The sequence below is a fragment of the Hemicordylus capensis genome, chromosome 5 (assembly GCF_027244095.1).
Source record: "Hemicordylus capensis ecotype Gifberg chromosome 5, rHemCap1.1.pri, whole genome shotgun sequence".
Classification (NCBI taxonomy): domain Eukaryota; kingdom Metazoa; phylum Chordata; class Lepidosauria; order Squamata; family Cordylidae; genus Hemicordylus; species Hemicordylus capensis.
In genome coordinates this window covers 143,513,817-143,540,200 of record NC_069661.1, presented here as the reverse complement: position 1 = coordinate 143,540,200, position 26,384 = coordinate 143,513,817, and the positions used below count along the sequence as shown (strand labels likewise).

At 43.4% G+C, this 26,384-nt stretch overlaps 1 protein-coding gene across 4 annotated transcripts in view; it reads right to left on the bottom strand.

The window, feature by feature from the left end:
- Positions 1–21,516, bottom strand: part of UPF2 (UPF2 regulator of nonsense mediated mRNA decay) — an 86,221-nt gene extending 64,705 nt beyond the window's left edge. Inside the window, exons 1-5 of one of the 4 annotated variants that reach the window (XM_053253423.1) lie at positions 21,217–21,516; positions 12,853–13,232; positions 10,525–11,304; positions 4,798–4,958; positions 4,243–4,440 (exon numbers count right to left, since the gene is read on the bottom strand). In XM_053253423.1, the coding sequence (XP_053109398.1) occupies positions 4,243–4,440; positions 4,798–4,958; positions 10,525–11,304; positions 12,853–13,214 (1,501 nt within the window). In that variant the 5' untranslated portion in view covers positions 13,215–13,232; positions 21,217–21,516. Of the gene's footprint in view, positions 1–4,242; positions 4,441–4,797; positions 4,959–10,524; positions 11,305–12,852; positions 13,233–19,345; positions 19,717–21,216 lie in introns of those variants that run through there. The other 3 variants (XM_053253426.1, XM_053253425.1, XM_053253424.1) reach the window with 3 other exon arrangements.
- Positions 21,517–26,384: the final 4,868 nt, after the last annotated feature.

Genomic DNA, 26,384 nt, shown 5'->3' with positions numbered 1-26,384 from the left:
AGGATCCGTCGTTTTGGGGGACCAGAAATAACAGTGAGTAGACGCCAGAACATTCTTCTGTGGAGGGTACCTGCTTGATCGCCTGAATGTGAAGATGATTTATGGCATCATTCATTAGTTGTTTTTTGGGCACTCTGGTGGATCGAGGAGTGATCATGAAGGAGTCTGGTAGGGTGGTCATGAAGTCTATGGCATAACCAAGGGAGAATGTGTCTATCGCCCACTGGTCTTGGGTGGTAGATATCTAGGTGGTGGGGAAAAGATGTAGTCTGCCCAACCTGACCAGAGTCATAGTTTTCTGCTCTGCAGGAAGTTAGATGAAGATCCTCAGAAGCCTTGGGACCTGTCTTGGCCTCTGAAGCACTGCCTCCACTGAGGTCATCCTGTACCTCTGAAACTGGATGTACGGAATTCCCACCCATGGGAGGGGAAGGAGCCTTGGTACTGCATGAAGGGACGAAAGGGAGGACAACACCGTCAAAGTCTGTGTAGGGTTGTGAAATGGGCTGTGCGGGTCCCTGCATGTCGATGGCATGGTTTTCTTTTTGTCCTTAGTCTCTACTAATATGGGGTCAAGCACTGGATCAAACAGGTCTGATCCGATAAAGGGAGATGCCGTCAGCACTGACTTGAACTTGGGGTCTACTTGCCACGATCTTAGCGAGAGAGAGCTGCGCACAGCCACCCCGGCTCCCATGGACCTGGAAGCCTGTTGCAGGCAGTCCAGGCTAGAGTCCACCGTTAGGGCTGCTGCCTTGGCTAGCTTATTAATGTCTTGGCGAAGCATGACATTTTCAGGAGGGACCAGGGCTATGAGCTCCTTGGCCCATAAGATTGAAGCCCAAGCAAAGATAGAGTTGGTAGTGGCAGCTTTGATGACTGCTGCCGATGCCTCGTTCACCCTCTTAAAGTAGGAATCTTGTGCCCCTCTGTAGTTAAAATCACCCTTGACCAGAGGTGCATCTAGGTATTTTTGGAGCCTGGACTTAAAGGCCTTTGGAGCCGCCCCCCACCCCCCACAAGTTAAGCATCATTTTTAACATGTAGGTTCTTGAGGGCACAAACCCTCAGACAGACTAAAGAGGAATTGGGAGCCCCCAGGGGGTGTGGAGGCCCTGGACTTCAGCCCCGAAGTCCAGAGGGAAAAGCGCCTCTGCCCCTGACACCATCTGGGCGACCAGGGCATCAATGCAGGATACTGCCAGGAGGGAAGTCACATCCTGGAGCAGAGAATAGTGTTTTCTGGGATAGCTACCTATTGGCCTAGAGGGGTCTGGTTGCTGCCATTCTGCCAGCATGATTGTACGAAGCTGCTGGGAGAGAAGACCATGGGAGAGAAGAAGTCGGAAATGGGGAATACTTTTTGATTCACATTAGTAGCCTCTTGTCCTGATTCTGCCGGGACCACATCATTGATGGCTCTTTTAGCTTTCGCTAATAGAAGAACAAAATCAGAGGACAAAAAAAAGGCGAGCAGATAGTGTAGGCTGAGCTACCCCTCCCCCAGCCCACGATATTTCCCCTTCTTCCTTGTCAAACCCATGGGGGCAGGGGTGAATCAGGATTGGACTTAGGTTCGGATGTTGGCTCGATAGGCACCTAGTCTCTATGCTTGGCCAGTGGGAGGCGGGGCACTATAGGCAGGCTAGGTGCGCAAGGATTGGATGGAAGAGGGCGGGGATGTTTGGGACGGGAGGGGAATCAGAAGAGGAATAATGTCTTTTCCTTTTTTGTGTGGCCCCCAATTTTTGTTGGAGAAGGCCGTGCTCAGATGGTGTAATAGCTTCCCTCCATGGACTAGAATCAGGAGAGTAAGAAGACAATAGTTTTCTAAGAAGTCTGGGTCCCATGGGTACAGTGGGTGTCCTGGGTCTTGAGTTGGCATTGCAGGTGGCAAGTTTAAGGCAGTGCAAAAGGCTGAGCCACCCTCCCCCATAAGTAGTCTTAGTCAATTGGCTGCATCAGGTGGCACAGTCAATACTGGCCCTGGAACAGGGTTCGCAGGGTTACTTACTGGGATCTGTGGTTTGCTGCAGTGTTCCCTCTAAGGTGTGAGCACATGCCTGTGCTCACAAGTTGTTGTTGTTGTTGTTTTTTATGTCCGCTCATTAATTCTAGTTCCTGCTTAGGCTAAATCAGGAAGGCCCCATTCTGAATGCATGTGTGCACACACTGCCTTGATAAGCCTGCCCAGAACAAAACTCATTCTGCACAAAGGTTTAAACAGTTAGAGAAAACACTGGTTTGCTGCTTGAGCCTGCTGGTGGAGTGTCTAGTGGCATTCCCAGAAAAGTCTCCATAGGTGGAGCTGAGTTTTGGACACCAGCGGTCTGATTTGGCTTGTCTGGCCCAGTTGGAGTTGGGGCGAAGCCATCCTTCTCAAGAGCGTTAGATTTTGGTGCAGGGGCACAGCACAGACCAGCTGGTTCCCCGACACCAATCACCACAGAGGTGATGTTACTGGATGCCAGGGAATTGCTGGCAGGGCCCTGGCCGTCCACCCACTTTTTGCTATTCTGCGCTGAGCTGCTTTTCAGGCACAGTTTGGTGCGCCTGCATAACTGTTTAATGATAAAGTGCTCGCTAAGGTGCAGGCAAGTGGGCAATCTTTTCTTTTTTGGCGACTGAGCATCAAGGTGCTTGGATTTTTTTTTAGGCTTTTTGCAGACTCACAGCCACTTCATGTATCCCCCACCTCCACAAGGGGAGGGGGACCAGGGATAGATAGCCATTTTGCCCTCATGGGCTTCCGGGAGGGGGGGCTTCAGAAAAAGAACCCCACAAAGAGATCTTTGGCTTGTGCTCTTTCCATGAGTAGAGGAAAGGGAAACCGAAAGTAAAAGACTCAAACAAAGGGCTAAGCTGAATTGGTTAAATTGGAAAAGAAAAGATTTTTTTTGAGGGATTTCTTCTGTTAAAAAATGGGCCTAGGTTGTTCCATTCCCACCCTAGCACAATCTAAGGGGAACGGGGGGAAGATAGGAGCAGAAGGAAATACAAGATCTGAAGGCCTAAATTTGCAAGAGCTCTCTCCATATGCTGAGTTCCCAGTGGAGACTGAACTGGAACGGGGGTCTAGGCAGCTCCTGGAGGCAGGAAGTTAGAATGGCAATGATGTCAGTCCTGTCTTCTGAGCATGCTCCGTACTTAACCCATAATGATAAGCTCCAGCACAGGGGTGAATTTCACTGTACTTATGATATCAATCCAAAGAGAGCTTCCTTTCATTTATTTTATTATCCAAGTGCTTCAAATTTAAAAAGAACAAATGAGACAAAACATAGTTATCTTTTAAGCTGAGCTACTTCACTGCAGGCTGTCTGTCTTCCCCAGTGGTGCAATTACTCATGCCCAACCTGCCATACAGAGCAGCCATCTTACTCCTACCCAAAAAGTGTTTAGAGCAGAGAGATGGTGAGGTTGTAGCGGGGGGCGGGGGGGAGAGTAAGAGAGGAGAGCTTGGGAATGGATATTATACTAAAATGTGGGGACAGAGACAAAGAACAGCTAAAAGGAATATAGAAGAGTATAAAGGAGAAAGTAGGCCATTACATGTGGCATACTTTCCTGCCAAGTTTAACTGGCTTCTACATGTTTTCTTAAAACCTTACAAATAGAGCATCAATCAGGACTACCTAAAAATGATGTTTTTCTCTCCTATACAGTTTGCCTAAATAAGCTAGATGTCTTGGGGAGAAACATTTGTGATTTGAAGACAAAGTTGTTCAGCCATCTGAATGCACTTTTGGTAAACTAACAAATTGTGGTACATTTCAGGTTCACGAATATGCTGGATGTGGAAAAGTGTTCTCATGAGGCGGCTAAAAGATAGAACTTTCATGAATGAGAGTTAGGCACCCAATTACAAAAATATTTGTTTTGCACCACAATCTTAAACACATTTACACTGCGGGTTTCTCAGATGTCATTCTTATGTCAAAGGAAGCATTCTTTAGATTGCACCCTCAAATAATAAATTCTTTTCAAACTCTTAAAAATAGCATTTACTTCGCTTTCTATCCAGTAGACAGAATTACCTGTGTTGCTTAAAAAGTGAACCGCACATTTGTGCATCTACTTACTGGACATTATTTCCATTGCACAAAACTTATCTGGCAATACCCAATGGTAATTGTTGAAAGCTAGATGACATACTCCTACTCTGAGCTAGTCTGCACATAGGTTAAGATAAAAATCCTGCCACCTCCACATTCGAAAACAATTAATACCAAAATATTATACCTCTGGAATCATCTTTACTGGAATCCTTATTCTGGGAACATTTTTCATTATCCTTGAACAAAATTGCTGGCACAAATGCTTTCAAATCAATAAGATTCTCATAGAAGTTTCGAGCATCTTCATCTTCCCAGATGCCCCCCTCCAGATCATATTCGCCAGGTTTGCCAGGAGTAAAAATGTCAATGCCAGGTCCATGCTCTGAAATAATAATATACACACCACATGGTCATTACTGAAGCAGCTTTTGCCACGCATGATGAAAAGGGTGACCTATTATTGACCCTTAAACCCTAATTGAGCATTAAAGTGTAAACCAGGCCATGGTCAGTGGGGCACATCAACTGAAGTGGAAACATACTACATAATATAGTATGCTGAAGTTAAAAGCAAGTTAAAACCACCACCACAACCAGTAACTATCCCAAGCAAAATTTGCTCACCATGCTTTATTTTAACATAGAACATGAATCCTCTCCCTGCCTCCCAAAAGGCTCCTACAGGAAGTTCCAGAAAGGTCCATCCACTTGCCAACCTGAAGTGTTTCCATATTCATACCTTCTGGTACTGGTTTGTCCTGGGGAAGATCAGGCATGTTTTCATCCAGAAGATCAGCTAAAGACTGAGAGTTTGCTAACAACTTCTGATAGGACATGGCAAATTCTTCATACTGCTTATGCCGATCTTCACTCAACTCCCCTTTAGAGTGTAGAATACGCCTGGAAAAGGCATAAACAACCAGGGTGGGGTGGGGTGGAGGGACACATTAACATAGGTCATCAAAAGATCCAATCTAACCCCAAACATTCTTAATTGCAAAGCAGCTACTGAAACTCTGGTTTTTAAATATCATACCATCAGAATACATAGAGAGCATTAGGCATTGTCAAGTATTTGACTGTAAACAAAATGCAATACTGAACCTATATAGAAGGATTGACACAGTTTTGTGGTCTTTAGCATATGTTCTTCTATATGATCATCAAGCAACAAAAGTTTATCAAAAAAACTTTGAAGTTACAGTTTTCAGCAGCAGATTTGAAAGCTGCCTCAATAATATATTTTAACATATTTGAAATAAGAAAGCAATCTTCAAACTCTGAGCTATTACTACTGGTGTCAATTTATCATTTCCCCCCCAATGTATACCTTTTGTCAAAGATAATATTTGCACCTTAACATCACACAAGCAAAGAGAGAGGCCTGCTTTAAGGATGAATCAATCTAAGTTTCAACAAGGAGTGGGGAAAAGAGACACACAACAGTAGGAGAACATAAATGAGAGATGCAAGGGTAACAAAGAAAGAATGTGAGCAAGAGCATTTACTTGTACTTTTAGTTCACTTTAGCTGGGAATGAAAATTAAGACCAAGAGATTCACAGAATAATCTGTGGGTTTCAAAGTGATGACACAGGTGTTCTAAAGGGAAGATCTAGACATATGGGGAAGGAGAAGAGAATTGATAGTGTTATTTAAGAGGGCAGCTAAAGGTACAGGAGCAAATAGGTAGAGACATAAGGACCAGAATATAGAATAGGGAAAGCCCATAAACAGTTTTTAATGTAAGAACAAGGAGGCTATGCTGAATGTAGAAAGGGGACTGAGAGTCAGCAAAGAGATCTTAGGTGGGACATGTCATGCTCAGAACAGTTGACGTGAATTACTTCTATAGTAAAGCTCTGCCAATAGTCAAAGATGAGAGATTACTAGAATGGCAACAAACCTATTTTGACCAAGGGCTATGAGAGTCAGGAACAGCTTTTTCACAATATGGTAAAGGGAAAAACAACATAATTTAGTTATAGTGTGATTGGGAGCAAAGGAGGATGGACGGATAAAAGAAACTCATGACTTCTTGCCTAACAGGGTGAACAGTGATGCTTGTCAGTGGATACAGAGAGAGGTCAAGGAGAAGAAGGTTTGAAAGAGAGAACAAAAATTCAGTCTTGAGATTTCAGGAGGTAATCCAGTGACCATGTTCAGAGAAAGAATAGGAGACCAATTGAATACTGAGGAATCACAACAGAGAAAATGTGAGCTATGGAAGAACTTCCCCCAGCTGACTTGTTGAATGAGTGACCTGAGAGGTAGGATCAGAAATCAGTCACATTGGTATTCTACTGTTCTTCCAAGGAGAGCAGGATAATACCTAGGAAGTAACTGCATTTTGATATAGGAGTGCTTTAAAAAAAATAAGACTGCTAAGCAAAATGTTTAGAGTTCTTTCCACAGTGAAATGACTCAGCATATAGTTGTATATAGTAAAGTTTGAAGACATCACAAAACATTCCTTACCAGAAGCATCCAAAAAGCACAAAGGGCTCAGAAAAGCCAGCAACCAAAATATATGAGGTTGTGTAACCTGCACCTGTAAATTTTAAACTGGTACTTCTTTCAGTGCAAGAATCCAGAGAGCTTCATTGAACATGCTCAAGGTTTTGAATGCACCCAACAGCGTGTCTGGTTAAGGCCAAAATAATTGTTATAAATGCTACTGCCTAAGCAAGCCAGCACACACACGACTTCATGGCATGCCATTTGAGACAATGCAAGATATTTTGGTGCCCAAAACAGCAAATCCAAATGGCACTGACCATAGTGATAAAAACCATGAGAATAAAGCTCAATTTGCTAACTGGGCAGACCCCTGCTAACTGGACCCCTGCTAACTGGGCAGACCCCTGCTAACTGGGCAAAGAGGCACCTTTTACCATGGTGATTCTCTTTATTTAGCAGGGGGAGAGAAACTGGCCCTATCCACCCCCAGCATAGTACTTCCAGTGACTGTTGCTGGTGTGTGTCTTATGTTTCTTTTTAGAATGTGAGCCCTTTGGGGACAGGGAGCCATCTTATTTGTTTGCTATCTCTCTTTGTAAACCGCCCTGAGCCATTTTTGGAAGGGCAGTATAGAAACTGAATTAATTAATAATAATAATAATAATTTAATGACCTTTAAATTGTACCTCAGAACTCTGACACTTGAGATGGGCCACCACACACTGCCCAATTCTACAGCCACTCCTGTCATCATTACAGGACTATACATATACAGGCCTCAGTTCTCTTGAGGTGTGGAATGGACAGAAGGCATGGGCTGAGCACAGGATTTGGGCAGCTAGCAGTTAGAAAGTGACACTGCAGCACATTCAGAAGCATGCAGCCAGGGTGAAAGGAGAAATGCAAACAAACAACCTGGCTTATGTCTTGAAGCACTGTGCTCCAGAAAAACAGGAGCTCCATAGCAGCTTGCCTCCTAGTAAATTGCTTCCATTTAGACACCAGTAAGCATTTCCTGTGTACTGGAAAGTACTGTGCTGGGGGTATATAGGGCCAGTTACTCTCCCTCTGCTAAATAAAGAGTAAAAGAGGCATGGTAAAAGGTGCCTCTTTGCCCAGTTAGCTAGTAACTGCAGATATGATTAAAATTCCCAGATCTTGATCAAGGCTAACTACTGGCATTCTTCTCCCAATAATTATTTAAATACACATAATTATTGTTCCAATTGTTTAAAAATGTTCAATCAAAATTAGCATATTTTAAGGTCCAGTCATGCTAACCTTGATATTATAAAATTTTAAAGTAGAAAAAATGAAATGTGGTACAGCTATCAAGTTAGAAATTGTGGCTTAGGTCAAATGAATTCCTACTCTCCATGTATTGACTTGATTTGATTTTTTTTAGATTTTTTAATTCTTGTTTTAATAGCTGGTCTTGTTTGTCTTTGTGAACTGCCTGGAACTTCTGGAGTCAGGCGGTATATAAATCACATAAATAAAAATAGACATGCGAGGAAGAGTGATGAACTAATTGGTAACAATGTCCAGATGACTTTCTAACCAAATGGTGCTCTCTGCTACATATGGAACAAATGTAGGAAGAAAATCCAAGTTAAGCCTACCTCTTCTCCAAAAACATAACTCCTCAGTCTCATATTGAACATACATGCCAAGACAAGACGTAGCCCGATATATGAAGAGTGCTATTATAAAAATATTAACATGTCAAGCAGAACCTTATAAAGATAATACAAACATGGCATGTAAAAAAAAAAAAAAACACCTGAATGTAACTCTTTTAATATGCTCCATTTATTTTCCAGAGTCTATGCAAGTTAACCTCTGTAGCTAGCTGCCATATAATGTAACATACATACTTGTAAAAATGTAGGGAACCTGATTAGATTTCTTTTCTATTCCACCTTCAAATCATCACAAAATATAACCCAATAAATACCACTGCTGAACACTCATGTGACTCTTCAAACATCTAAATGGTGCCACCGTTGCATATTCAAGTAAAAAATGAAGAGAGTAATCAGACACTAGGAGTTCTGTAGGTCTTAGAATCAGAACTGCTGAAACCTTGAAGCTAGCAAGCCTTATTAGCACAGGTAGCAAATATGTTTATTTCGAGAGAGAGAAATTTCAAGCTGTCAATTAAGGTCTTCTATTTTTAGTGTCAATGACACTATTGCTTTTTACTATATATTTTCTCTCTGGAAATCTCTCCCACTATCTCATCCCTTATCAGCCATCTTTCAAGGCTTTTCATATTTTAAGATCTTATTTCATATCCCCCGGTATGAGCTAGTAGAGAGTTTTTAAATTCTGGTATTTTTAAGTTATTCTGTCCAACTACTTATCAGTTTCACAGGATTATCTTTTCAGTTCTTCACTCTGTGAGCACTCAAATGAACATGATTTACAAACTACAATTTTATAATCTTACAGAGTATAAGATACCTGAAGACAGTCGATACAAATTATTCTTCATGTTATGCCAGGTATAGTACAAAAACAACAAAACTGAAATAAACAATTAGGAAGAAACTAGATCTTCCAAACAAACATTAAGATATAGCAGTATTAAACAGAGTTTCATATCTGCCCCCCCCACACACACCCCTACCTGGCATTTTTCTTTTAAGCTAAGTATACCTGCAAATGCAGAGAACATCCCAAGTATTCTGAGTGAAGAAGCATTTACAAACTGGCAACAAATTGTAACACACACATTTCACAAAACAAGCTGAACACAGGCAATACCACAGGAAACAAAACATTGAGGACTGTAAACAGAAGTGTGTTGAGGGAAAAAGTAGAGCTTTATGTTTAAGAACATACCTTAAAACTATTCTATGTTAAAAACAAGATGAGAACAATGGAACACTGAAACAAGTATTTTGGCTACAAGGAAAGCTACACCAAATGTCTCAGACAAGATAGAACACCAAAATATCCACTACTGGAGCCCACAATTTTGGCTAGCCTTTGCAACCACTCCTCATTTGCAATTGCCACCAAAACCTGCACACACACATGTCTTCAGAAAAGGGCAGAGTCTTCCCACTGATATCACACTACATTCTGGAGGCATTCTGAAGCCCTATTCACATGTTAAGTTCAATGTATGAACAATCTGTGTATAGTGAATGCATGTTCAGATCTGTACACATGCACAATTATTCATACATTATGGTGAATGAACCTACAGCAGTACACTACTACACTGAATTTCAGGGGGTGTCTACCCTGGTTCACTTTTAAAATGAACAGTTATATGAATGAAGTGCATGGATACATTACCTTGTTTCTTCTTATGTTCACCTTGTTACATACAACCTTGCTTACTCCTTTTATCCTCATTTCTTAGTTTTATGGGTCACCCCCACCATTTCATGTCTACTACACCTACCCTCTTTTCTGTGCAGACTTTTAAAGCTGTAGCCCTCAAAATGATGCAAAGCAATGTTGTCATACTAGACAGAGAACACCATGCCACTTCCTATGCCTACAATAATTCTTTCCTTCTTCCTGCTGTATGCCCCCTTCCTTCATCTAACCACTTCAGCGTACTTCTTACATTACACATACCACATAGTGCTCCCAGGAACCATGTGTCCATGTAGGAAGACAGAGTTAATGCATTTTAATAGATTGTAAACCACTTTATGATTTGTAACACCTGTATAGGAACAAAGTCTACTGGGCGTGGGGTGGAAATTAAAGCTAAAATGCCTTGAAATTTACTATACTGATAATCCCAGAAAGCTATTAATAAAACTGGAAGTCTATTCCTTTCCCCACTCAACTACTCTCGATTCAAAACTCTACATTTGAAACTGCAACCATGCTTAGAGTTTTTTTTTTTTAAGTTACTAATCTATTCTATTTTTTAAAAACTGATTGCCCTTTGGGATCTACTGAACAAAAAGTAGCATGTATAAATATATTAGTACTACACTAACAGAAGCTGGATACACTAGAAGCATTTAAAATCTTACCTGTTTTGCCTTTCAATATTTTGTAGTTCCCTGTGGTCCCTTTTCAGGTGTTTGGTCAAAGATGTAAAGTACTCCTTCAGCAGATTTTGGAAAGGCTGTTGTTTCTCTGGACTAATTATTTCACTAGGAGGGAAACTCAAATTAAATTTATCTGCTGCACTTTTAACCTTCCTTGGTACTAATCCAGCAATGTCATCTCCACAGTGCCGGCAAAAGCTAATAACAACAGAAACATGAGTGTGGGATTCACGATCAGCATTAATAATATTTTTAAGCTGTTCATAGATTAAAGATAGGCCTTCTTTGTCAGTGAAAATCCCAACTATTGTAAGTTCTGCAATAAACCGCAAGTCCGTTCTTAGTTTAGTAATGTTTGGTGTTTTTTCTTCTTTCCTTGCTTCAAAATGCTTTTTCCAGACTTGGAGTAGTGATGGGGCAAAGTCAGAATAACGTTGATGGAACAGAGAACACAAATGCACAGCGCAATTCACATCTGAAATTTTCAGTTTTGCTTCCACTATAGAAGCAACCGCCTCTGCAATGTACTTGCTTAAATTGAGACCATTAAAGTCATGGGACAAGGAGTCTCTCTGCTGTTCTGTGATAGTTTTTAACTTCTTAACAAAAGCAGTGTTCTTCTTCAGGCTTGAATCCAGCCTGCAAAAGAAGTTTTCTTCAGGGCGGTTATCTGATGCATTCTGGTTTTTGCTTCGGAGTTCCTTTCTTGCTTGATGGCGCTCCCAAGCTTCCTGGTGAAGCTGATGTGCTTCTTCTTTCTCTCTAAAGAGGATACCAACAGTCAGCATTATAGTATGAGGCAAAGCATTTAGATTACCAAATTTTGCACTCAGCAGGTAAAGTAATCACCCAACATGATCAAGTTAGCTGCAATATATTGCTTTAATTTTCTCTGTCACTAATGGTGCTTCATTATTACATTTGAAAACTGCAATGTTATTATAAAGGCATGAATTTGTTCAGAAATCCATTGAAACTGAAGAAGCTTTTTGATGTAAAGCACTCTGAGCCATTTTTGGAAGGGTGGTATAATAAAATAAAATAAATAAATAAATAAATAGGCAACTTTCAACAAGAACTAATCAACTAGCTTAGGCCAAAATCCAAAGCAGACCACCCTGCAACATTTCCAGCTGGTCTGAGAAGACCTCTCAGTTTAGAGAGGGACTTGCTGTATTCAAGAAGCACAAGCCCAAAGTCCTCGAGCATACCTGTTTCCATGACATTTATTGGCCTCTGTTTCTCTCAAACTTTTTGAACTTAGGCTCTTGTCCAGATTTACTTCTGCTTCTCAGCCCAACAATCCAAAACCTATAGTTTCTTCTGCATACAGAGATTCTTACACATATGCACTATCTGTTGACTGGGCACTAATCCAACTCTAGCAGCAGAAGAGGAAAAGAGCAGGGAGTTCCTGGCCCCTGCACACACTGAAACAAAGCAACAGCTTTTCTCTTCTTCCTAATCCTAGAGGGCTGGAATATCTACCCCATATGTATTTTATTTTATTTAAAACATTTATATACTGCCCAAAATGCAAGTCTCTGGGCGGTTTACAACAAAACAACAAAAACAGATTAAAAGATTAAACCATTACAACAATTAAAATTTAAAATGTTAAAACTATTAAAAACACAATTAAAACAATATATCTAATTAAAGCCTAGGTGAACAAATGTGTCTTGACTGCCTTTTTTAAAGTTGTAAGAGATGGGGAGGCTCTTATTTCAGCAGGAAGTGCATTCCAAAGCCTCGGGACAGCAATGGAGAAGGCCCATACCTAAGTAGCCACCAGACGAGCTGGTGGCAACTGCAGAGGAACCTCTCCAGATGATCTCAATGGGTGGTGTGTTTCATAGCGAAGAAGGCATTCTCTTAAATACCCAGGGCCCAAGCTGTTTAGGGCTTTATAGGTTATAACCAAAACCTTGTATTTTGCCCGGAAACTTATCGGCAACCAGTATGAATCTTTTAAAATAGGAGTGATATGGACTCTTCAAGATGACCCAGAAACCAACCTGGCTGCTGCATTCTGGACCAACTGCAGTTTCCAGACTACGTACAAAGGCAGCCCCACAGAGAGCGCATTGCAGTAATCAAGTCAAAATTTCACATTGATGAATGAGGGCCCTCTACCAGGGACCACTCGGCCTAGCCAATTCTTGACCAGTGAGACTGGGGGGGAGGTTTTGTCTGCCTCAAGATTATCTCCCTCTCAGACTGTGCTCTCCCATCCAAATGCTCCAGCACCCCAATGCAAATGTACCAAGAACCTAGAAAGGTATTAATAAAATAATAATAAAACCTTACTTCAACTGAGCAGCTGCCTCTTCTTGTTGCCGCTTTACCTCTTCTTCCTGCTTTTTCTTCTCCTCCTCTTCAAGTTTTTGCTTTTCCTCCTCCTCTTTTCTTTTTTGCTCTTCTTCAGATTTTACTTTCTCATCATCTTTTTTCCTCCGCTCCTTGTCTTCTTTTTTCCGCTTTTCCTCCTCCAGTTTTTTCTTTTTATCTTCAGGTGGTTTTAACATCTCTCTCTTCATTCCAAGCCTGACATCCTCTTTGGGTTTGTCTCTGCTGCTCACTGACCGCCTGTCACCAAACTCCTTATCTTTGTTACTTAACGGTGTTTCTTTTTCTTCCATGCTTGTTGACTTCTTACGCTCAGCTGGCATTATGTTAACCAGGCAGATCTGAAAGATTAACATCATATTGTCATTAGATCCACAAGTTGTTAATAAAGACCTTGAAACTGTTTTCTTAACCTTCATTCACCAATGGGTATTTTTCCATAATCCTGTTGACAAACTAGTAAAAAATCAATAGACTGAATATTACTGTAGGGAACAGGCACTTGTCAAATGCACAAGCTCATTCCTTCCTCTAGCCCACAGAATAGGGTCAGCAATTCTTGCTATATGACCAACTCTTGCAGAATACAGAATTCTTGCAGAACACACAAAACTCCTCTCACAGATTAAGATGGGGCCCAAACCAGCAAGAAGTACTCCTGTGCAAACCTCACTGAAATGAATGGAAACTAAATAGTAGCATCCATCCATCTTCCACTACTGCCCTTAAGTGTACCCCTTTTCTGCTGTCAAAAGCTGGGCCACCCCCAACACAAGAACAAAACATCAAACATGTGTGGATGGGACTAGTCATCACATGAGACACAACGTTGCCACTGAAAACAGCATCCTGGTGTCAAGTTCTCCCCCTCACCTTACCCCATGTTGTAAAATCAAGAGTTATCCCACCCCTAGCCTGTCATCACTGACTGCCATAGCATAAAGAAATATAGCATAACATTACAAGGCACTGGGGAGGGGAAACAACTTGATACAGGGATGCTCTTTTCAGTAGCAGGCTGCAATAGGAATGTATCATGAATGGCCTTTTCCACCTGGGCCACTCAACCAGATGACTGACACTGCTGAAGCTTAAGAGAAACCCTGATAGCATGCCGGGGTCCTTTGTTTTGTTTTTAAATGCCTGACCCTAGTCAAGTAAAATGAGCCAACAGCTCCACTCTCAGGGAGAAAAATTATATAAAAGGACAGCTCATAACTGATTATTATCAGGGTGGGAAAAATACACCCAAACCACTCTAGTGCTATCCATTCTACAATAAAATAAACTAAAATCAGAAATATCTAATTTTATTGTTTTAAATAAGAACATGTCTAGCCCGGCTGGTTGTTAATATAAACTTTACAATACTATACTAAACCAAGTCCAGATCAGCCTTGTCAGCACCTGTATGACTGACTGACTGACTGACAACCCCATGTACACCCTCTTGAATTTTATGAAGGAAGAAAGGTGGGTATCAATGAAATAAATAAATAAATAAAAGTGTTGTCCAAGTCTCTTATTTAAGTCCCTGTTGCAAAAATTAAAAGGATTGACAATTTAATTGCTGAGACTAACAATATAAGAATATTGTTGAAACACAAATATAGCTTCTCATCTAGCATTGTTCATGAATGTATAAATATGCTATGAATCTGAAACTCATAATATGAATTTGCACACTATTGGTCCTCAGAGCTAAACAAAATTGCTACTCTTGCATTAAGAAGCAAGCAACATGCATGTAAAATTAAAACACCCTTACTGGAGTAAATGGAATCCTGCAGTTCAATGCTAAATACTGACACAACTAAGAACAAAAGCTGAAAACAAATTAAGAAATCTTAAATAAACTCATTAGTGTACTGTTGCATCATCTCCTTTTTAGAAACATACACTCACTCACCTACCTACCATATTGTGGTAGGTACCACCTTTTTACTCCCATCTCAGAAGCACTAATGTAAATTATTTTAAATGATGAACAATTAATGTTTATATAGGATAAAATCACAAAACTACAATAAAATACTTGCTTAAGTGCTTTTCAAATTAATCTCTGAACTACAAAACAAAAATCAAAATCATCCAGGGGGAAAACCGACTAGGTCAACTGATTCTTATGCATCCCCAGGCAACTAATGGAATATTTACAATCTACTGAATAAAGCATTATACTCAGGAAAAGTTAGCTTTGCTTCTCACCAATTATATTCCAAGTGTCTGTTAGAGATTTACTAATCCACCTGCTCTTAAGCATAGTTGAAACACAGCCAAACTAACACAACTAATATTTTTAAAATAAGGATATCTTAACACTGGCACTTTACTTCTGGAACTACTACTAAACATGTTCCTGCTGCTATAATGTTCACACCTGATCAAATCCTGTTGCAATTTAACACTGAATAACTGGAATGAATTTGCTGCCATTCCCCCACCCCCGGCTGCTTGAAAGTTAGCAAAATGGTGAGAAGTAGAAGTGTAGCTACTGCTGCCCACTTGGGCAGCACACTATTTCCAGATCTTCAGTGCTGAGTAGTCTGGCAGAGTTTAGGGATGCGCACAAGTCAGTTTGGTACCTCCTTTGGCAAGCACCAAACTGGTTCGGCGGGACAGGGGGCAGTTCCCTTAAGCAGCAGTCCTTACTTACTCCACTCCCGCCCCACAGCTTTTCTGGGTGCGGCGCTCACTCAAGCAATGGCTGCGCACAGCTGCAACACTGTTCCCTGCATGCTGCGTGCCAAACCGCATGCAACCTACAGGGAAAAGTGTCACAGCTGTGTACGGCCTTTGCACAAACGAGCACCGTGCCCAGAAAAGCAGCAGGGAGGCAGTGGAGCAGGTAAGGACCTGCTTACCTGTTCCTTAAGGGAACCACTACCCACCCCACCCATGCCTGCAAAAACGGCTTGTGCACATCTCTAGCAAAGTTCCTTATTTACTCAGTACTCCTTACTCAAGGCAAAGAACTAAGTGGGAAGTCATTACATTTCTTTTCAAGCGGAGAACAAAGCAGAGAGGAACTACAATAGTTTATTCCCCCATAAATAAATGTTAACTAAATAGTAAACAAAATAAATAAATAAAATGGCAATATAACCAGTACGGGCAAACCTTGTTATAAGTGGAACTGCCATTCGCGGTTTCGCGGGTGTCAAGTAGACACCCAACCTCTGTATCCGTGGATATGAAAGGGTTAAAACCCACATATCCACGGTTACTAGAAGGCCAGAAAGGACCCCAGAGATCATTTCTGGACATGTTGTGGCTCATTTTGTTAAAAACAATTTTTTAAAAATTGGAAAAATCCATGACTTTTTTGGACTTTTCGGGACCATCTGGGACTTGGGGGAAGCATTGCTAGATGCCAGGATATCCTCAGAGCATGGTAAGACACTTTATTTGGCCCATTTTCCCCTTTCTTGTGAACACTCTAACTACATTTCTTAAGAACTAGGAACCTAACTCCTGTGATCCCATATTCAATGTCTCATCATCCATGGATTTGTTACCCGTGGTAATCTGCGGGAACAGAAAACCCCTGCAGATAATTAGGTCCACCTTGTATAGACAAAAATTCTACCAGAATAAATGCAAGAATACGCTATGGCTGTTTGAAAAAGGCAAATGCAAATATATCCTCAGTAATATTTCATGACCTTACTTTCCCCTCTCACCCTTAGGACGAGAGTATACCTAAGCTTGAAAAAGGTTTCACTAAGTTTACCCACAGGAATGCCTCAATTTATATAAACCCACACTCATATGAGGAGCTGCACATTTCATATATTTGGGAAACCATTCAGTGACTGTTCACAGATACAAGGATCAATAAGTTGATAGATGTAGGAGTAAAATGGGCAGTCCTGGATACCAAAACCCAAGCTTAAAAGCTTTATTACCATGGCATTGTAGGAACTGCACAAATGGCCGCACTCCAACATTTTTGGCATTGATGCGATACCGCAATCTATTACTATTTATTCAGGTTCAAAACTACATTCTAACTTATTAGAGAACCTTAGCAAACTCTGAAAAGTTTATCTTAGACAGAGATCAGATGGTACAAAAACTTCTCTCTCTCAGGCCATATGTCATCTGCTAACTTGTATCCAATTCTCCCCCAACCTTATGGTGAATGATAAATTCTTATCTTAAAATTAATATCCTCTGCAAGAAGTTACTTTTCATGACTAGCATACGGGATTCAGTCTTTGTATTTAGTTGTTGTAGATGTGGATAAAAAGAGCAAAACAAGCCCATAAAACACATACCAGTATGGGGCATATATCAGAATGTGAACGAAGGATTTATGTGAACATAGCTATGAAGAACAAGGAAGGATTTATGTGAACATACCTATGAAGAACGTCTGAAGAAGGCCAGACGTTTCTGTTTTGAACGACTTGTGAAAGCCATATCTAAATGTGCCACTTTGCAAAATTCTGAAATAGCTATGACAACTACAACAGTATGGTATTTTTAGAAGGCACTATGTAACCAGCAATCACACTGGAAATTTAGAACAGGTTCAGGGAGGGAGAAACTTGAGATTATATTTACCTGCACATTCATTACTTGTGTTGACAACTGTCAACTGTTGCATGTTTCTGGTTAATTCTGGAAATATAACCAAACTCTAGGGATATGCACGAACCTGTTCGGAGGCCTTTTTACGGGTCTACGAACAGGTTCAAACACCAGGACCGTTTCGAAGTTCGAAGCCGGCGGGGTTGCCACTTCAAGGGCGGGGGAGGGTGCACTCACCCCTCCCGCTGCTTTTCCCTGCTGGCGCTCCTTCTCAGTAAAAACCTTCAGGGTGGCAGCGTACCTCCCTGCCGCCCCTTCCCCATCCTAAGCCGGAAGTGGCCAGAAGTACCGGGTGTGCATGCATGAGAGGCAGGGAGGTACGCTGCCGCCCTGAAGGTTTTTACCAAGAAGGAGTGCTGGCAGGGGGAAAGCAGCAGGAGGGTTGAGTGCACCCCCCCCCGCCCTTAAAGTGGCACCCCGGCCGGCTTCGAACTGCACATCCGGGATTCTGTGCACATCCCTACCAAACTCCAGAAAGCCTGATGATAAAGGAAATCTGTAGAGTACAAATCAAGAAGGACAGCATTTTCCTCTTCTACCCTATGAATGAAACATTTTGCCCAGTGTTTAAGCTGGGTGCTATAACCAGTGACCTTCATAACTGCAACTACAACACAGATATATGAATATTTATTCAGAAGTTAAGTCCCACTGTGCTCATTGGGACTAGTAAGTAAGTGTGTTTTAGACTCTCCTTTTAATGTTCAAATGGTTACTGATCAGACACCCAAGGAGCAGTTCTCCACAGGAGTGGGAAAGGGTGCGCCCTATGTAAGATCTTTGCATAAGGGGAAGAAATACTGTGGAAACACAGACGGTACAATGGAAGTTCTGCTTGTGGGCTGCGAGTCAATACTACAAGCAACTCTTGAACCTTTCCTCACATATATATTTTCAAGATCCATTTACTCAGAATGTTTACAAATGCTGAATCTGTGCACTTTTTAGATTCCTGGTTTTGTTTCACAGAAGATATTCTGTATGAGATTTTTGAATTTTCTTCTCTTAGCTCTACATTGCCAGAAAAAGTAAGCATTCTTGCCTTCCTCTATAGCATATAGCTTGGCTCATTTAACTGAGCTCTCAGAAATATCTTACTTAATTGTTCATTGAATCTTGCAACCCCTTAAGTATAGCAACCTCTTAAGTATAGGGCAGGAGTTCTCAAACTTGAGTCCCCCAGATGTTGGATTACAACTTACATCATCCCCAACCACAATGGCTGGGGTTCATGGGAGCTGTAGTCGAACCACATCTGGGGACTCAAGTATGAGAACCCCCAGTTCTCAAGAAGAGTGAGTGTTTGTGTCTCCTTTGTCTATGGCACACCAAAATGAATGATATGGATTACACTCCATGGGGGTAGGGAGTTAACAAGTAATGTGAACAGGGCTGAAAAACTAGTCAAGTGAATTTAGACAAACATACCTTGAAGTTACCTACAACAAATTCATGTTAAAACTGTTGTTATGCTACCTTACAAAGATGGCTACTTGTTCCCTATCCATAGAAAAACCATGGTCTGTTTCTCCCCATGAAGTGAATATCTCGCTTTATTTAGGAGCAGGCACACCCAATCCTGCACTATAACAATGACCACATTTTAAAACCACTTTTTGTATTTTGAGGTTACTATGCTTTTTCTTTTCTTTTGATATTTTAAAGAATTGTGATAGCCAAGCTATTCCTGAGGCTTATGGTTACAAGTCACTCTTGAATATACACACATTTGCATAACACGGTATTGATATTTGTTATAACTGATCACTATTGTTAATTTCATTGTTTCATAACAGCTAGCTAGTTTTGCAGTTGACAAAAGTCTATCTTTAGTGAATTAATGCTTAAAATACTTTACCAGTAACTTTTTAAATCATCAAGTGACCAATCACAGATGTTTGTTTGTTTGTTTGTTTGTATGTGGAGGATCCTGCCTTAGGGATTGGATGCTTTTCTGTTCCTTTGGTCCCACAGTCCTGTGAGGATCTTTCTTTCAGATCACAATGGTGTGTAGTATGACACTGTCACTAGACATAAAGCTCTTAAGAACTCAGACTGCAGCATGATTCCCAGTAACCTACAATTTGAAAACCAAGTTAAAACACTCTGAATACAAGCAGTATGACTCCTCTTGGCAAAAGTGTAGGTAGCTGTTTGTGGCATGAACTCCAGAAGTAAGACAAGTAGAAGAAGTCTGTGGCACTCCTGGTCTGGAGCAGAAGGGTTCATAGGCCTGACTGTTGAATCATCAGACTTACACACATCTCTCTCTCTCTCTCTCTCTCTCTCTCTCTCTCTCTCTCTCTCATGCATTGCACTACTGTCTCCTCCCTGGCTCAGTAGACAAGGCAAAGTTATCCCAAAGCACAGAGGGGCTACATATGTGCTGCAGTGCACATGAGCACATCTCATTCTTTGAACTTGACTTGTTGCACACTTGCCAAGAAGATTGTTCAAGTTTGCATAAACTAATTGGCACATTCACCAATGCAGACCCCATATCAAGTTCACAATGGAAGTCTTATACTGTGGAAGTCCCCCTGTGGAAGTGCACACACTTCAGAAATGGTTGGAGGAGTTCCTAAAAAATGTTCAGCTAACAAGAACTAAACTGATGGAAAAGAATGAGTGGGTGAACAATTCAGGAGCCCGAGAAAAGCAACAAGGAAAAGAGCAATCTGGCACACTGAAAGTTATTCAGAAATCAAAAGTGAAACAGAAGCAAACTTGTGTCACTACACAACTACAAAAAGGCACATTTCATAGAGATAATAAAAAGATACCAAAACTGAAGTATTTAACACACAATAGCAAAGCAAAACAACTCTTCCTCACAAGATAGTGAACACAAAAGCTTATCTTGTATCCAAGGTCATCATGATCCACACAAATATTGCAACTACCTACAAGCATCCTTACACGTGTCTGATAGATATCCAATAGCTCTTTCCTCCTCGTACATATGTCACCTTTCCCCGAACAAAACCTGACACTTTCAAAACAGCGGAAGTTACATGAGTACGTCGTAAAGGACTGAAATGTCTGTGCCTTCAGGAGCTGCTCTAGCAAGAGAAACGAGCAACCCTTTTGGGATGGGGATCAAATTGCTCTCCTGCATCCATTTGATGCTGATCAAATGACGGAACAACAAAAGCGCGCTGGGTGCGCTTTTCCGCAAACAACTTCTGCTCATAAGTCTGCGATCTCAGCCGGGATGCCTTAACATAAAACAGCAGCAACGTCCCGAGAGCCTCGGCGGAGGGAGCGAGGTCCACGCCGACAAGACCTTCACCTTCTCTACTTTCTCACACCTGTCACTTCAGAGACAGAGATTGAGAGAGAGAGAGATGGGAGAAATGGCGAGTCCACAGGGGAAACCTCCAGCCCAGGAAATCAGTCCACCCCAGCCCTGCACATTTTCCCTTCCTTTCCTTAAACTTGTTTCTTTTACGACCTTTCCTCACACAGGAGGCCCAAACCGCGACCCCCTTCCCCACCCACCCCAACCTGTCACCCGCTCTTCCCTCAGGCTCCTTCCCCGGTCCTACCCCCCTCTCTCCCCTTGCCATGGCCTGCCCCCTCTCGCCCCTCTCCTCCTCCTCCTCCTCCCCCGCCGCCCAGGCCAACTCCACCTTGGGCCCCGCCCCTCTCCCCCCAGCTCGCTTTCCCCCGCCACCCGCTACTACCCTAACGGAGGGAGCGAAGCGAGAAAGGTGAGGGGGCGGTTACCTCGGCCCGCTGTAAACATCGGTTCCAGCTTCTGCAGCTCCAGCTCCGCCAGTCTCTTCTTGCCCCCCCACACTCTTTCCAGGACAAGGACCCCGCCCCCCAGGCTGCCCTCTGCAACGCCTGCTCGAACGCACCCCGCGCGCCTGTTCAGCCCCCGGGCTTCAGGCTCAGAGCAATGAAATAAGAAAGAGGCAGCTCTTCGGACTCAGCTATCGGCAGCGCTGCCTCTGCAACAGGAAAAGGCCACAAATAGCGTGGGTGGGTACATGGCAGGCACAGCGAAGGACAGCTTCTGTCGGGGCGGGGTCCTCAAGGCGGAGAGAGAGCAGGGCAACCCCGTGCTTTGGTTACCAGGGGAGGCGGAAGTGGCCAAGAGGTTGGGCCTCTCCGAGGAAGGGAGGAGCCAAAGCCTCCCTCCCTTCTACAGCCTTTGAAATAAGTTCAATTCAGATCGAATTTACTGTCAGAGAAACCTAGAGCGGAGCTAGATCTAGTGCAAAGCTGTTCGTACTAGATTTGTCAATTATCAGAGTTTAACCAATAGGGCAACAGTTCTATGCACACGACAGTAGGACCTACTTCAAAGAAAACATGCGTTCACCGTAATCCTGAGCATATTTACTAAAAAAATAATTCCAACAAAATTTACTTCTAAGTAAATCTGCTTAGGCAAGCTACTAATAATATACATAGCATTTTTAATTTCTATAAAGGGTTCCAACAAGCATGCTTTTCAAAACTGTTCATAATTATTGCTGATCATTATTTTTGTTTTGCCTTATTTAATTTCATCACATTAAATAACAGACTAGTCTCATGCAGAGCAAGGTGCAAAGTACATTTATTTCATTTGGCTTAGGCATGCCTAACTGCATAGGATCAGACTGCTGGTAATCAGCTTTAGGGGATGGGCAGCTCTGGGAAGAGCATCTTCTTGCTTGCATACAGAAGGATCCAAGTTTTCCCCCTGGCATCTCCAAGATAGGGCTGAGACTGAGAGAGACTCCACCTGCAACCTTGGAGAAGCTGCTACCAGTCTGTGTGGACAATACTGAGCTAGATGGACCAATAGTCTGACTTGGTACAAGGTAGCTTCCTATGTTCCTATTCTCAGGCACAGGTTATGTGAAACCAAAATTTTTATATGTTTCTGAAAGGAGAAATATTGTGGTATTTATAAGATAGCTAATATAGACCTCTGCTTCCTTATTACTACTGCCACTACTTTCAGATGAATGCGCAGTGTGGTAGAATGCAATGTTTGCACAGCTGCAAAAGAGCACTGTTGTGCAACCAAAAAATGGCACAAACTGAGTTGTGCGACAGTGAGGCCATTAAATATAAAGGCTGCTGCACTGTCACACAACTTCATTTGCATAACAGCACTCTTGCACAACTGTACAAATATTACATTCCACTGCGTGTGTAACATTGCATACGATGTCAGCCACTGCATCATATGTCAACAGCCCTCTTCAGATGTTATTAAGCAAAACCCTAACCCCACTCACACTTATAGCTCAGAAGGCTGGAAGTCCTGACCCAGACCAGTCACTCACCCCCTGATGCTGGGTGTTCATGGTTAGGACACGGTTCAGGGGCAGAGCCACCATTGTGCTAAGAACCCAGGCCACCAATGGGAAAGGCTGCTGAAGCCCGCAGGGGTTTGTGGCTCGGGCTCCAGAGATCCCCAAGCGAGCTTTCCACCATCCATTTAAGGCAGCACTTGCTGCCTGACAGCCTTTATTTCCCTTTTTCTTCCTCCAGCAAAGGAAAGAAAGAGAAATAAATGCTGTCAGGCAGCAAGCACAGCCTGAAATGGAGAGCTTCTTGCAGAGGCGTAACTAGGGAAAACGGCGCCCGGGGCAAGCACTGAAATGGCGCCCCCCCCCCCCCAACATACTACAGTATACTTAGGTTTTTCCTCACAAGCGCCCGCCGCCGCCACCAAGCCAGGCCACTGACTGGCCGCCAGGCGCCGGCAAAGCAATGGGGGGGGGCATGGGCAGTGCGCAAGGGACCGCTCGTGGGGGAGGGGGCGCCGACACACTCCCTTGACTGCTGCAGCGCTGCTGCACTGAGCAGGAAACATTTGTATTAACAAAAAAAAATTTAAAAAAATTTTAAAAAAAATTTTGTCATGGCGGCGCCCCCCACGTGACCAGAAAAGATGGCGCCCGGGGCACGTGCCCCCCTGCCCCCCCTATAGTTACGCCTCTGGCTTCTTGGGCTCTCCAGATCCTGTGCCATGCCCTCGTGCACCTGACATCACGTGCAAAGGGGACGTGGCCTGAGCGATCTCTCCCCTGTACATTTCAGGCAGCATTTATTCCTCTTTCTCTCTTTCACTGGAGGGAGAGGAAGGGAAATAAAGGCTGTCAAGCAGCAAATGCTGCCTTAAACAGATGGGGAGAGCTCGCTTGGGGCTCTTTGGAACCTGAGCGTGGGTGGGCGAGAGCTTGCTCAGGGCTCTCCAGAGTCCGAGCCACACTCCTGTGCATGTGATGTCACACGTAAGGGATGTCACTAGAAGAGCCACTGGGCAGGGCCAGACACAGGCCACCATTTGGCTGGCTCCACACCTGGCTGGCAGTGTTTGTCTGAAGGGGAAAGTGTTGTAACCATGATGGCTGGAGCTTTCGTGAGCAGCAGCCTGAATCACCAGAGGTTGTCACTCAAGTCTGAAGAGGGCAAATGTAATAACCCCAAATACTGAAATAACTCTTGATCCTGGAGTTATATTTTAACTTATTGGTTAAACTGCCTTGCATGAAAAGAATCTATCTGACCATTTCGAATACTGAATCATGGGGTGGGGGGGCAGTTTCAATGCATTTTCAGTGACAGATACCTGTATGTGATCCCTGTCACTGAAAATAAGTATTAGGATCTGAAACAGAAGTTCAGCAGAGTTTGAAACTTGCCTTGAATCAATTCTTCAAGCAGGATTCCCATATCCTAACCCGGAGATAGTGCCTATTGCTTTGACAGCTTAAGAGCACTGAGGCAGATGCTACATCCATGTTTGTACTCCTTCTGCATCATTCTAAGTAGGCATCAGCATTTCTGTTCTGGGTTCAGGAGCTGGGAACCCTACTGGAAATAACTTTAATTTGGGGGTGTTTTTTTAAAAAAATAAGTCAGCCTTCAAAGAAACCTGCACGTTTTTCACAATAAATCTCTGTTCCTTAGGGATGTGCATGAAACTGTTTGTGGCGGGCAAGAGGATGGGTTCTTGCTTGGGCAACGGGGAGTGTGTGCCTGTCCTCCTTGCCACTGCCTCCACCCTCTGCTTTGCAGTGGTGGTGACTGTGGTGAGAAGGGCAGGCGGGTGATCACTGATGAGGAACACCTATCTGCTCACCCGCAGAGGTGCACTTAGATAATTTTGGAGTCTGGAGTCTGGACCTAAAGCCCCCCCCCCAACTGCAGGTTAAGCATCATTCCGCTATGTGCCCACACATCATGACACATACAGTAATTTTAACACATGGGTTATTGAGGGCACAAGCGGCTACTGGACTCACAAGAATGTAAGAATATGAAACAGGTATATTTATGCAAGTATGCATTGGCAGAAACATCTCAACACGCAGCTTAACCCATTCCCATCCCACATATTTCTTTTCCCACCCCCACTCTCCTGTCTCTAAAGCACTGGCACAGGTCGTAATCACACTAGGCTGCCTGGTGCAGTGTGGGCCAGTGACAACCTCACCACCCAGGACAGATTTGTCCACACCAGGAGGTGTGGCAGCTTTGGACTTTGCCCTGAAATCCAGGGGGAAGAGCGCCACTACCACCCACCACTTTCACAGTGAGTGGAGGTGAGGAAGGCAAGCGAGCGGTCCATCGCCCACTCGCCCTCCTTGCAGTCACTCACCGTTGCAAAGTAGCAGCTAGAGAGGCAGTGGCGAGGCGGGCAGGCGCACAGTCCCCATTGCCCACCCGGCACCAACTCTCCTGCCCGTCTCCTGCTGTGGCCAGGAGGGTGCCTGGGTTGCGGGGGGGGGGGGTTGCCTTCCAGGTGAGGGGTGCCCGGGCAGGCAACAGGGAAATGCAAGGGGAAACCAAATGTGCTTTGCCCAGGGTGCCCCTGACCCTTGGGGAGTCGGTGGAATGTGCCTCTTCTCAGGCACAGGTTATGTGAAACCAAAATAGAACTGTGAATTTTTATATGTTTCTGAAAGGAGAAATATTGTGAAATATATTCTTCCCCCCACCCCCAACCTAGAGGTGCTCTTACCCCTGGACTTCCAGGCTGAAGTCCAGGGCCTCCTGCACCCCAGGGTGGGAGCCCAAATCCTCTTTAGAGACAGAGCAGAGAGTGGGGGGAAACATGTGGGATAGGGATATGTTAAATTGCATGTTGAAATGTTTCCACTAAAGCATATTTGCATAAATATACCTGTTTTATATTCTTACATTCTTGTGAGTTCAGTTGCTGCTTGTGCCCTCAAGAACTCATGTGTTAAAAATACTGTCATGGGGTGTGTGTGTGTGTGTATGTGGGTAGAGGGACAATGCTTAACTTGCGGGAGGGGGGTTCAGCAGGGTGGGGGCAGTGTTCCCTCTAACAGGGATTCCCAGATGTTGTTGACTACAACTCCCACAATCCCCAAGCAAAAGCTGGGGATTCTGGGATTTGTAGTCAACAAGATCTGGGAATCCCTGTTAGAGGGAACACTGGAGAGAGAGAGAGAGTGTGTGTGTGTGTGGCGGGGGTGGCGTGTCCAGGCTCCAAAATTACCTAGCTGCACTTCTGCTCTGCCCCAACCATCTGTGGCTGGACAGGCTTTCTACCTGTCCCCCAAGTGGCTGCCCCCACCACCACCTGCGGTTGGGTGCTTTCTCGCTGCAGCTGGAAGGAGGCGTACAGACGGAGGAGGCAGGCCCCACGCGGGTTGCACACGCAGAGCCCATCCTCCGTCCTCGTGCCCTGATTCAGATTGTGTTAGGAGTGGGATGGAGGCAGGAAGCAGTTTGGTTCTGTTCAATAGTTCTGTTCTCTATTTCCAGAGACGATCCAGAGCCTTTGCGGTCTTGGTCTCGCTCTCTGATTCAAAAGCATTTAAAAAGAAAAAAGAAAAAAGCCAAATAAACCACCCTTCCTATAATGGGCGGGTCTCTGTTCTCTTTCTCTCCCAGCCCAATCAGAATCAGGGGAG